Below are 12063 nucleotides of genomic sequence, written 5' to 3' on the forward strand. Positions count from 1 at the left end.
AGAATTAGGTGATTTGATTTTTGTTTGATTTTAAAAATTTGTTTTAAAACAAATATAGTTTACATCCCTCTTGTATCATGTAACACTCATGCAATACCACTAAATAGGATATTCATCTTCTAGGTAAGAACGGTGATTTGCTATTACTCGCCACTCCACTAGGGGCTGTAGTCCCGTTTACTAGACTAGAGAAAATTTAGTACTGTCCGTTTACTAGACTAGAGCAACGTCTTCTTGTTCTAGTACTCTTGTGATTGATAGCTAGCTCAGCCTATAAAAAGACGAACTTCCGCATAAGCCAACAAATCAACATTTACGTTGTTCCCATCCTGTTCGCTGGTTGGCTATGGCCATGTCATATAAAAGCGCTGTTCCCGATGCGCGGCCTCTTTTGCCTTCCGGAGCCTGTGTGTGAGGTACGTGTGGCCTGGTGTATAAAGCCGGCGGGTACCGCGTTTCTGGTCACCTCCGGCCCGGTGCTTGTAATTCAAATGTTGTCACTTGTATCGGAGTTTTGTCTGAGGTCGTACGTAACGTGGGCGCTACTCATACCGGGGCTCCCCGTGGGCGCTATGTTTCGTGCACGTGATCTCAACGTGGATGAGTCGTATCTTGTAATGTGTCAATAAAGACTACGCCGCGTCTTATGTTAGAGGTATTGTGTGACGGACGAGGACCTTTGGAGATCTGTGTATAGTTGAGGCTCGGTTTTTCCTCCACAGCACAGGGTTTGCAGGGTTTTTGGGGAGTTACAAAGGTGGCCATTCACGTATGGATTTGTGATCGACCTAGCTATGATCGATGGAAGACTAGCATTCCATCAGTGATCAAATCATGTCACTTCAATTGAACAGAAATGTGAAACCATTTAAAGTGATTGTAAAGGTTCCTCCCTTTTTTTTTTTTTTTTTTTTCCAAACATGTCATACTTGCCTGCTCTGTGAAAGGGTTTTGCACAGAGTGGCCCGATCCCCTTTTTCTGGGGAGCCCCGGTGACTCTCCTGGCTCCTCCTCTTTGAGTGCTCCCCCCCCACCCTCCATGGAGGCCTGCTTTCCATGGGGGCACTCGGGGCGCGCTCCTGAGTCCTGCTGCTGCGTTCATTGACAGACAGCAGGACTTGCCCCCTGCTCCCATGTCACTGGATTTGATGGCAGCGGGAGCCAATGGCTCCTCTTGCGTTCAATCTATCCAGTGAGGAGCTGAGATAGCGGCTGGAGCTGCTGGGATCGTTCTTGTCACTGGAAGGATCTGGTTCAAGTAAGAAAAAAGGGGGCAACTGCAGCACAGGTTTTCACCTTAAAGTCAGCAGCTACAAATACTGCAGCTGCTGACTTTTAATAATCCGACACTTACCTGTCCCAGGGTCCAGCGATGCGGGGGAACAAAGTCCCGCTCCTCTCTCCAGCATAGGCATTGTCACCGTGGGCGCCTGGCTGCATGCCGCGCTGTGACTGGCTGGGCAATCATCTGGAACCTGTGACGTGTCCCAGATGATTTCCGAGAGGGGGGGAGAGGTCAACTGACTTCTGGCGCTGCAGAGCCCTGGAAGGAAGTGGGAGCTGGATCCCTCTAAAAAGAGGGTTTCTGCCCCTCCCCCCAAAAAAAGACATGCCAAATGTGGAATGTCAGGGTGTCACCTTCCCTTAAAGCGGAAGTTCCATTTTTGGGTGGAACTCCACTTTAAAGTGTATCTAAACCCAAAAGCAAACCTATTTCTTGGGTGTGACCACTGCATTCATTTTATTTAATGGCAATTTTCCCCCTTATTTTCCTCTCCAGAGTCGGCTAGTAAGTGTTCTTTTTCAACCTCCTTTAACAGACTGAGCTATCTAGACAAAGTGACAGAGGCAGTTACAATAGTCGACTTTTATACCTTTATGTAAAATCCAAACCGGGAAAGAAAATTCTTAGGGCTCATTTACACTTGCTTCGGACACGCTTTGTCAAAACTCTCTGAACGCCAGTCAAAGCTCCTGTCAATAAAATGGTTAGCTTAGTCCTGTTTACACCTTGCGTTTTGCTTTACTTCGCTTCAAAAATGATACCCCATGTAGCTTCAGTGGTGCTTAACTACTTCGCTACCTGGCCATTGTCAAATGACATCCACAGATGGGATCTCCCATCCTGGGTGAATGTCATATGACGGCCTGGGCTTCCCGGCCGCTTAGGGGGCGTGCGCCCGCCGCGTTGCTCGGGACCGCGATGTCCGCTGGGCACCCGCGATTGCCCGTTAACCGGACCGTGGATCTGTGTGTGTAAACACACAGATCCACGTCCTGTCAGTTGAGAGGAGACCGGTCTGTGTTCCCAGTACAGCACTGACCACTGATCGGTCTCCTGCCCTTGTACGTCCCCGCCCCCTACAGTTAGAAGCATTCCCTAGGAAACATAATTAACCCCTCGTGTCCCCCTAGTGGTTAACCCCTTCACTGCCTGTCACATTTATACAGTAATCAATGCAATTTTATAGCATTGATCGCTGTATAAATGTGAATGGTCCCAAAAATGTGTCAAAAGTGTCCGATGTGTCCGCCATAATGTCGCAGTCACGAAAAAAAATCGCGATCGCTGCTATTACTAGTAAAAAAAAAAAAAAATTTTTTTTTAAAAAATGGCTCAAATCTATCCCGTATTTTGTAGACGCTATAACTTTTGCGCAAACCAATCAATATACGCTTATTGCGATTTTTTTTTTTTTTTTTTTCCAAAAATATGTAGAAGAATACGTATCGGCCGAAACTGAGGAAAAAATTTGTTTTTTTAAAAAAAAAAATTGGGATATTTATTATAGCAAAAAGTAAAAAATATTGTGTTTTTTTTTTCAAAATTGTCGCTCTTCTTTTGTTTACAGCGCAAAAAATAAAAACCGCAGAGGTGATCAAATACCACCAAAAGAAAGCTCTATTTGTGGGGAAAAAAGGACATAAATTTTTTTTGGGTACAACGTCGCACGACCGCGCAATTGTCGTTTAAAGTGCGACAGCGCTGTAAACTAAAAATTGGCCTAGGAAGGAAGGGGGTGAAAATGCCCTGCATTGAGCCTGTTAAAAGCCTCCATAGAACTCTATGACAAAGCTCGCTTGAAGCACCTGCGGCTTTTGAGAGGCTTTAATTCAGCTTCAGCTTTAGCTTCGCTTTGTTTTGGAGAAATTGCAGCTATGAGATATCCACACACAGGGCATCTGTCAAGCTTCAACAGAGCATCACTGAAGCACCAACGCTTCATCGAAGTACCAAAAAAAATCATAAAAGCATGTTGAAGTGGTAGGCACCTTAATGTGTGTTGAAGCCAAAGCAAGCGTAAATGAGCCCTTATAGTAACTGTATAAAAAATGTTCGGCTCCATTCACATTTTTGGCGTCTTGGGCATGAATTGCTGCGATTCTGCCTGTGATCTTAAATTGTACTACATTGCAAAACACATGTTCAGGTGCCATTTATTTTTAATGGAACCTAAAACATGGTGCGTTTTTGCTGCGTGAAGCTTGTTGCCCAAAAAGGAGCTGGAGATTTTTTTGGGCGATGAGCTTCACATGTTGCTATTTGCTGCATGATTATCGCACGATAATCGCAGAAAAGCCACACCATGTTTAGGTGCCATTGAAAATGTCACCCCAATGTGGATATTGTGATTGTAGTGCGATTTGAGATTACAGAATCACAACAATTCTACTTGAGATGCCAAATGTGAATGGAGCCTTAGCTGGCGTTTGGCTTTAATTGTCAAGTCCGATGACGTTAATGCGGAACTTCACCCAAAATGGGAAGTTCTGCTCTTCCTCCCCCCTCCACATTTGATACTTTGGGGGGGAGATGGAGCAGGTACCTGCTCCCCCACTTCTGGTCAGATCGCTGGGGCAATCTTGAGAAAGTTCGGACCCCCTCCTTCCCTTGCAGCCTTCTGGGATACGTCACAGGTCCTAGAAAGCTGCGGGACCAATCATATAGTGCAGCCAGTTGTGAACCCTTAAAGTGGTTGCGAAGCCTTAAGGTTTTTCGCCTTAATGCAGTAAAAACCTTCTGTGCTGCACCCCTCCGCCTTTTTTCTTAACTGAGCCAGATCCAGCAATTTGCACGAGCGCAGCGGCTCCAGCCACTGTCGCTCTCAGGACAGATGGATAGCAACAGGAGCTTTTGGCTCTTGCTGTCAATGAAATCATGTGATGCTGGGCCGAGTTACGCTTTCTGCATCAATGGATGCAGCAGTGGGACTCGGGAGCGAGCCCGCATGGGTGTTCCCATAGAATGCGGCTTTCCATGGGGGCAACCGATGAAGAGGAGGGGCCTGGAGTGCCGGTGTGGGGACCCTAGAAGAGGCGGCTCAGGGCTGCTCTGTGCAAGAGTATTGCACAGAACAGGTACCTATAGGCATAGGTTATTTTTATACAAAAAAATAGGTTTGTAGCTGGTGACTTAACCACTTTAACATTGAGGCAAGCATTTACAGCCCTGAGTGGGTTTAGATTTTACAAAAATTAAAACCTGCATAGGGAATTATTTGGACTGCAATGAGGGTGTGCTGTGCTGATTTATCTACAGCAAAACTTTTTTTTTAATTGGAGTATGGAACGCTTAAAATAGCTGTTAGGTTTTTTAACCAAAATTAAGAAAATCCACTTAAGCAGTTGTATCCTGTTTCTGTTCTGGTGGAAACTAAGAATTTTACACTTTCCTCTTTTCATTCCTGTGACATTGGTCACCAAGACAAATATGAAGCAAGGACACAGCAATAAAAACAGATTCCAATCCTGCCACACTCCAAAGTTTAGGCCCTATTCACACCATGTGCAGACACATGCAGTTTTTCTGCATGCGTTCTGCAAGGGCACAAAAATAAATTGCTCTGTGTGGTATCGCGTGTAGATTTTTTTTCTGCACAGGAATCTGCATGGTGTGAACAGGGCACATACCTGACTCACATGAAAACTGATGTCAATGTGCATAAAACTCACTGAAATGCGCATTGAAACTAATGTAAATTCATGTCTATGCAAGTAAAATCTGCATGGTTTTACCATCAGTTTTCATGCATGTATGGTGTGAACGAGCCGTTAAACTACTGTAAAGCAGATCCTCATGCCAAACAGAAGGTCTGTTTTTTTACAAGCCTTTGTGTGTTTTGACCAAGCAATGCTGTTTTTGTAGTGAAGATCTGGCTGTTGGGGCTATAAAGAAAGCATGTCTGCCAGTGCCACCGTTACACTCCTTTTTAAGCTCTCTGCCCAAACTAGCCTTCAGTGCAGCTCAACCTCTCCCTAATTATTACTGACACCGAAATTCCATTACTTGTTGCTATAGGGAAGACATGGCATGCCATTGCCTCCTGTCTACAGTGTACTGCTCAGGCCCATGTGGTTTGTCACCAGACCCCAGTGCTGTTGCATGGATTCAGAAGTGTGCACTGACCAACAGTGCTGGGTGTTAGGAATTGCTATATTGCTCTGGAGGTAAGCCTAGATCATAGGCCACACACAGACAAATTGAAGTGAAACATTAGCCAGAAAATTTAGTCCTGTAGATCACTTCAGGCTGGCCCCTTTTGCAGGTATAGCTATGTGAAACATTAAAAATAAGTACTGTGTAAAATCCAGTAATAGACTGTCTCACCCTGCTTTGCACATGTTCATTTGCTCTCCATTTTTAGGCACTGCTGAGTTTGTAGAGGCCAATCTGCTGACAGCCTTAAAGCGGAATTAAACCCTCTATCCTTTACAGCCAAGGAAGCTGTTTCTGTTTGATCTGCAACTGCCATGGTGGTGCAAATGTGATCAGTTATGACACCAGCCATATGATGGTTTGACAGTTTGGTTGAGAACAACAACAAATGTGACAGTTAGCAATCCCAGCATTCCAGGAATGTAACTGGTTTTTGAAACTGTTAAATCAATAGATTTAGTTCTGCTTTATGAGCTTTAGCAAGATGGCAGGGTCCAGCAAGAAGAAACCGGAGCAATGCTGGAGACCATTTACAGCACACACTAATGTTGGTAGCAGAATTATTATTCCTTGCTAAACATTATTTTTCATCAAGTTGCTATGGGTAAAATTCCGCTTTAAGAAGTCAAATCATTTGTCTGCTGTTATACTGCCTTAGCACTTGAGCTACAAAGTAAGTTTGCTATTTTTTCTTTTTTTTAACAGGTCATCAGGTCTTTAAACCCTTTTTGTGGCAATCCTTGGAAGCACTGTCAAGATGCCCAGGGAAGACAGGGCGACATGGAAGTCCAACTACTTTTTGAAAATCATTGTAAGTTTCTTGTTTTGAACTTGTTCCTAGGAGTACTTTCATTGAAATGGTTATTGCAAATATTACATTTATTATCTTTGCACAGTCCTTTAAACCAGAGTTCGGCCAATTTTTTTTATTTTTTTAAAGTCAGCAGCTACAAATACTGCAGCTGCTGACTTTTAAAATATGGACACTTACCCTTCCAGGGCACCGCGATGTCTGCACCTGAAGCTGATCTGGCTCTCGGGTGGAGGCGCTGCCATCTTTGGTAAGGGAATCGGGAAGTGAAGCCTTGTGGCTTCACAGCCTTGTTCCCTACTGCGCATGCGCAAGTCGCGCTGCGCGATCCCACTGGTCCCTGCTGTTTTCTGGGACCTGTGTGTCTCCCAGAAGACGGGGGGGTGGGGGGAGGAGGAGGCGCCGTACATGGCGTAGATATCCGCAGATACTGCGGATATCTATGCCCAGAAGTGGGAGCAAATACCTGGGTTAGACAGGTAATTTAACTACACAAGTGAGTATACATTGACTATAAATTTGTCTTAAGGGCGTTTTGTTGGCCCGTTTACTGGTAGGGCTAATAATTGAGAAGTTCCTTGCTTGTTTAATAACTGCAACTTTTATTTATTTTTTTCAGCAACTGCTGGATGATTACCCAAAATGTTTCATCGTGGGGGCGGACAATGTTGGTTCAAAGCAAATGCAACAGATCCGTATGTCCCTGCGAGGAAAAGCGGTTGTGCTTATGGGAAAGAACACCATGATGCGCAAGGCAATCCGTGGTCACTTGGAAAACAACTCTGCTCTGGAGAAGTGAGCAAATGGTTCCTGTATGCCCTGGTTGAAACTAGAACAATTCCAGTTTTTAACTTCCTTTTTTGTTTTTCAGGCTTTTGCCTCACATAAAGGGGAATGTGGGCTTTGTTTTCACTAAGGAGGATCTCGCTGAAGTACGAGATATGCTGTTGGCAAACAAGGTGGGTAATTTCTGCCTTTTCCTTAGTGGCTGTTTCAACATGGCACATACCACTTTTCTTACTGTTTCAAAATAGTACTTGCGCGTTTGTTTGTTTTTTTGAGAATCTTAAGCACTTGTTTGATATTTTGTTCTAGGTGCCAGCTTCTGCTCGTGCAGGTGCCATTGCCCCCTGTGATGTCACAGTGCCTGCTCAGAATACTGGTTTGGGCCCTGAGAAGACATCCTTCTTTCAGGCTTTGGGAATCACCACGAAAATCTCTAGAGGAACTATTGAAATCTTGGTAAGTGAGCAAAAAGTTGAGTTTTTAATGAGAGCATACTTACTGCTTGTGTACAATGTCCTAATTTGCTCACCTGTTTACTTTTAAGAATGTGGAAAAATAGCTTTAAAGAGATGAATTCTGAAAAAAAAACTAAGAAAACATAAGTTGCACACAACAGGAGATGCTTAGAGGGGAGTTTCACCCAAAAGTGGAACTTCCGTTTATCTGATTCCTCCCCCTCTGGTGCCACATTTGGCACCTTTCGGGGGGAGCGGATACCTGTTTTTTTTTTTTTTTTTTTTTTTTTACAGGTATTCTGTCCCCACTTACAGGAGACAGGGCCGCAGTATGTGTAGCTGCTGAGTTTTAATTTTTAAAGGGGTGGGCGTAACTCCGCTTTAATCCTTAGAAGAGTTTGTCATTTTTGTGTTTAGTCAGCTGACTTTTTTTCACAATATTATTTATTGTACAACATACAATCCACAGTGATATACCATGCAAGGTATTCAGTTACAAATACAAGGGTTATAGAAGTACCTCGGAGCATAGCTTCAGATTAATTTGGTTCTGTGAATTACAACTTGTGCAGAAACAGTTATTTATTTTCAACATAACAATGAACTGCGATATAGGACCAAAGAGTTGTAAGATATGTATTAACGATATTAGAACACAAAGAACCATTAACATGGATTTAGAGACTCTGGCTCGTGTAGCTGCTGACTTTTAATAAACACTCACCTGCCACTGGATCCAGCGATGTGATCACCCGAGCCATTCCTTCTCTCGGTCTTAGGTCACCGGCATCCGGCTGTGATAGCTTGCGGCTTCACAGCCGCGTGCCCACGAGCCACGCTGTGCATTGTGAGGTGTCCCAGATGACTGCAGGGAGGAAAGGGGGCAGGAGAAGGTGAGCGGAAGCAGTAATGGGAGTCTCAAAACCAGGTACCCGTTCTGTCCCACCTTTCCAAAAGTGCCATTTGAGGAGAGGGGGGGGGGGGGGGGCCTTAAAGCGAATCTTCCCCTTTTGCATGGAGCTCTGCTTTAAGACCCATAATTATGATGGACGGCCTTGCTGACCAACAGGAATGGACAGAAGGGGAGTTGGCAAAGCTTTTGGGCACTGAGTATAGAAGCCTTGCCTGTCAGACAGGCCTGGTGTGCTCTAGGTGCTGTAGTTGTGTGTGTGTGTGTGTGTGTGTGTGTGTGTGTGTGTGCTTTTTTTTTTTCTCTCTCTAGAGACGAGTTAGAGCTTGTGTTACTGGTTTCTTGGTGGATATGTTTTAGGATCATATGGATCATGTTCGCCAGAGGGGAAACTGGAAAATCAGCTAATAAGTGTACCCTGGTGATGTCATTAGTGGTAATAACAAAACAAATCTGACCTGCTGTATTCAAAAACCTATAAAATGCCTGGTATATTTATCCTTTCTTTTCAGAGTGATGTACAGCTGATTAAGACTGGAGATAAAGTAGGTGCCAGTGAAGCCACCCTCCTTAACATGCTCAACATTTCCCCCTTCTCCTTTGGTTTGATCATCCAACAAGTATATGACAACGGCAGCATCTACAGCCCAGAGGTTCTGGATATCACTGAAGATGCTCTGCGTACTCGCTTTTTAGAGGTATGGTACTGTTACATATATATTATCTGGTTATGTGCGCACTTCACCAACTGGACACAAGACTAATTTTCAGTTATGATTCTGTTTTTCTAGGGTGTTCGCAACATCGCCAGTGTCTGCCTTCAAATTGGATATCCCACTGTCGCCTCTGTACCTCACTCTGTCGTCAATGGGTATAAACGAGTTCTTGCTCTTGCTGTGGAAACCGATTACAGCTTCCCATTGGCAGATAAGGTAAGTGTTAAATTGATGAACTAGAGGGTGGAAGTTTGCTGGGGCTGAAACTTTGGAACAAGATCCCTGGATTGGGAAGTGTTACAATCATCCCTTTTTTACCGAGTTGCCCATCTAAATTGTATCTGCCTTCTAAAAAAACAAAAAAAAACTCAGGGAGAACACTGCATAGTCTGCTCACACTTCCCCCATCACTGGGCGCACCTTGTTCCTCAACCCGGGAGTGCTGCAAAGGGGAATCGGGAAGAAGAGCACTAATAAGATCAGCTGAGGGTAGATGATGCAGGGTCTGCTAATGAGCTGGTCAACTCCTTCCTGTGTCGTGACCTAAAGTATGTTCAGAAGGGTGTAACGATACTAGTATCGGCACCGATACCAAGCATTTGCCCGAGTACTTGTACTCGGGCAAATGCTCCCGATGCTTCACCCGATACCTGGACAGTCAGCGGTGAGTGGGGGAGTCACAAGCTTCTCCCAAACCCCCCGGCTTTCAGCTACTTTAGTGAAATCTATACAACGGTGATCGGTGCTTGTAACTCCCCCAATCACGATCACCGTTGACTGTCCCCACATCCTCCTCCATGCCCCCTCCGTTCTGCTGACCCCCTCCTTTCTTCCTCTGCGTCCCCCGCCGTTCTGCTGCTGTCACCCTCGGTTTTGCTGTCCCTCTCCTTTCTTCCTCCGTGTCTCCTTCCGTTCTGCTGTCCCTCTCCATGTCATCCTCCTTCCCTTACTGTATGGACAGAGTCAGTGATCACTGACTCTGTCCATTCACATAACTGAAACATTGTAATCTCCTGTGATTACGTCTCAGTTTATGAATGGAGAGGAGCCGCTGTCTTCTCTCCATTAATTTTCAGTGCAGCTGAGGCTGCAGAGAAAAGAACTGGGGAATCTCTATCCTTGGTCTCTTTCTCTGTCTCAAGGGGGAGATTTCAGGGGTCTATTAAGACCCATGATATCTCACAAAGCCCCCCAACAGGGCTGATTTAAAAAAAAAAAAGTATTGCAATAAATAATAAAAAAAATTGTAAAAAATAATAAAAATTTAAATAAACACAGACACCATCCACCCCCTCCCTCCCTAAAAAAAAAGAAAGCATTGTAAAAAAAACAAAAAAAAAATGTAAAAACAAAACACTGTCACATAACATTAAAAAAAAAGTATCGGTGAGTACTTAAAAAAAAAAAAGTAACGGTACTTGTACTCGGTCGTAAAGTGGTATCGGGACAACCTTAATGTTCAGGAAGTAATAGAACAGCAGGGTTTTTAAACATCCATGAAGAGTGAGGTAAGCGTGTGTAGAATAAATGGAAAGCGGGTTTTATTTTTGCACTACAGAATGAGCTTTTTCATCTGTAAAATTAAAAAGGTTAGGAAAGATTATCATACTTAAGAGAAGTGTGTGTTGTCCTGTCCTCCCCCCATTCATACTTACCTAGGCCGATGCTGCATCTGTCCCCCGGTGCCTCTGCACTGAAAACAGCGATCGAACATCGCCAATCACTGTTTTCAGAGCTCCTTGAGCAGAGAGCTGTAGACTCGGTCACAGTTCTCTGCTCTTCTCCCTCCTTGCTCATTGGAGCGCTGGGCTGTGGCGGGGGCGGAGCGGCCGTCTTAGGCTCTCATCGGCTCACTGAGAGGCTGGAACGGGTATCAGCCCAGGCACCTAGCTGATCTAGACTCCCATTGTTGTGATTATGTGCTTGGATGGATATCTGACGTCAGCAGAGAGCGGAATTTAGTCCGCTCTCTGCTGAAAATGGGTCACAGGAGTGCAAAACGAATTGCACTCCTGTGATCCATAGGAGTAGCCCAGCCAAACAAGCTTTGTTTGTCTGGACTTCTCTAATGTATATCTGTGATCTGCCCAGGTAGTACAAAGCAACATTCATGTAAATATTACTATACCACTTCCCTCCCTTGCCTCTTCATTCTCTTGCTGGAGGAGAAGCTCTGCATACGCGCTGATCATTCTCCCCACTCCTACATGAAATCACTAGGGGACCTAGTGACCGACTAATGGCATTCAGTGTCACATCATAGGGAAAGGATAGTCATGTTTTCCTCACATCCGTTTGTACTTTACACCATTCAGGTGGCTGAGTGACCTGGTGGGAGAACAAAGGAATGACTAGTGTAGGGAGGGGGAGGGCAAAGCTTATAAAGTGAACCTGTTTTGCCACGTGGTACAATTCAATCTAAAGCTCTGATTAGACCTTAGTGATAGAAGAGAATCTTCAATTATGTTGTATGGTTGGCTGCTTATTGTATGTGTTTACTGTAGAGAATTATGTCTTTGCAGGTCAAGGCTTTCTTGGCAGACCCATCAGCCTTTGTGGTTGCTGCTCCAGTTGCTGAGACAGCTGCTGCTCCGGCTGCTTCAGCTGCACCAGCCAAAGAGGAAAAGGAAGAATCTGAGGAATCCGATGATGATATGGGCTTTGGGCTCTTTGACTAAGTCTGTTTTAGTCTGAAGTCTCATTAAATGCTTACATCTTTAAACTCTAAATGCTTGAATCGTTTTTATCTGCTTTCAGTCCATATATGAGATATTTCATGAGTAATGTATTAGTTGTGGAGCAGCGAGTAATTTGAATAAGCTATTCATGGTTTAGAAACTACAGCCCCATGCAAAACTTTGCTTCCCAACAGTTCCTTTGGGTGGTGGTGCTAAGTTTTTCAGTCATTGGCTCTGCAGGCTTACCCCTTATGACAAAAGTTGATTACC

General features: G+C 44.5%; 1 protein-coding gene across 1 annotated transcript; it reads left to right on the forward strand.

Moving 5' to 3' along the window:
- Positions 1–282: 282 nt before the first annotated feature.
- On the forward strand, positions 283–11844 carry RPLP0 (ribosomal protein lateral stalk subunit P0). Its single transcript, XM_073629317.1, has 8 exons — positions 283–416; positions 6143–6248; positions 6868–7043; positions 7120–7207; positions 7344–7490; positions 8912–9097; positions 9191–9331; positions 11638–11844. Exons 2-8 carry the CDS (start codon positions 6195–6197, stop codon positions 11791–11793), a joined length of 948 nt encoding a protein of 315 aa, XP_073485418.1. The 5' UTR covers positions 283–416; positions 6143–6194; the 3' UTR covers positions 11794–11844.
- Positions 11845–12063: the final 219 nt, after the last annotated feature.

The sequence above is a fragment of the Aquarana catesbeiana genome, linkage group LG01 (assembly GCF_042186555.1).
Source record: "Aquarana catesbeiana isolate 2022-GZ linkage group LG01, ASM4218655v1, whole genome shotgun sequence".
Lineage (NCBI taxonomy): Eukaryota > Metazoa > Chordata > Amphibia > Anura > Ranidae > Aquarana > Aquarana catesbeiana.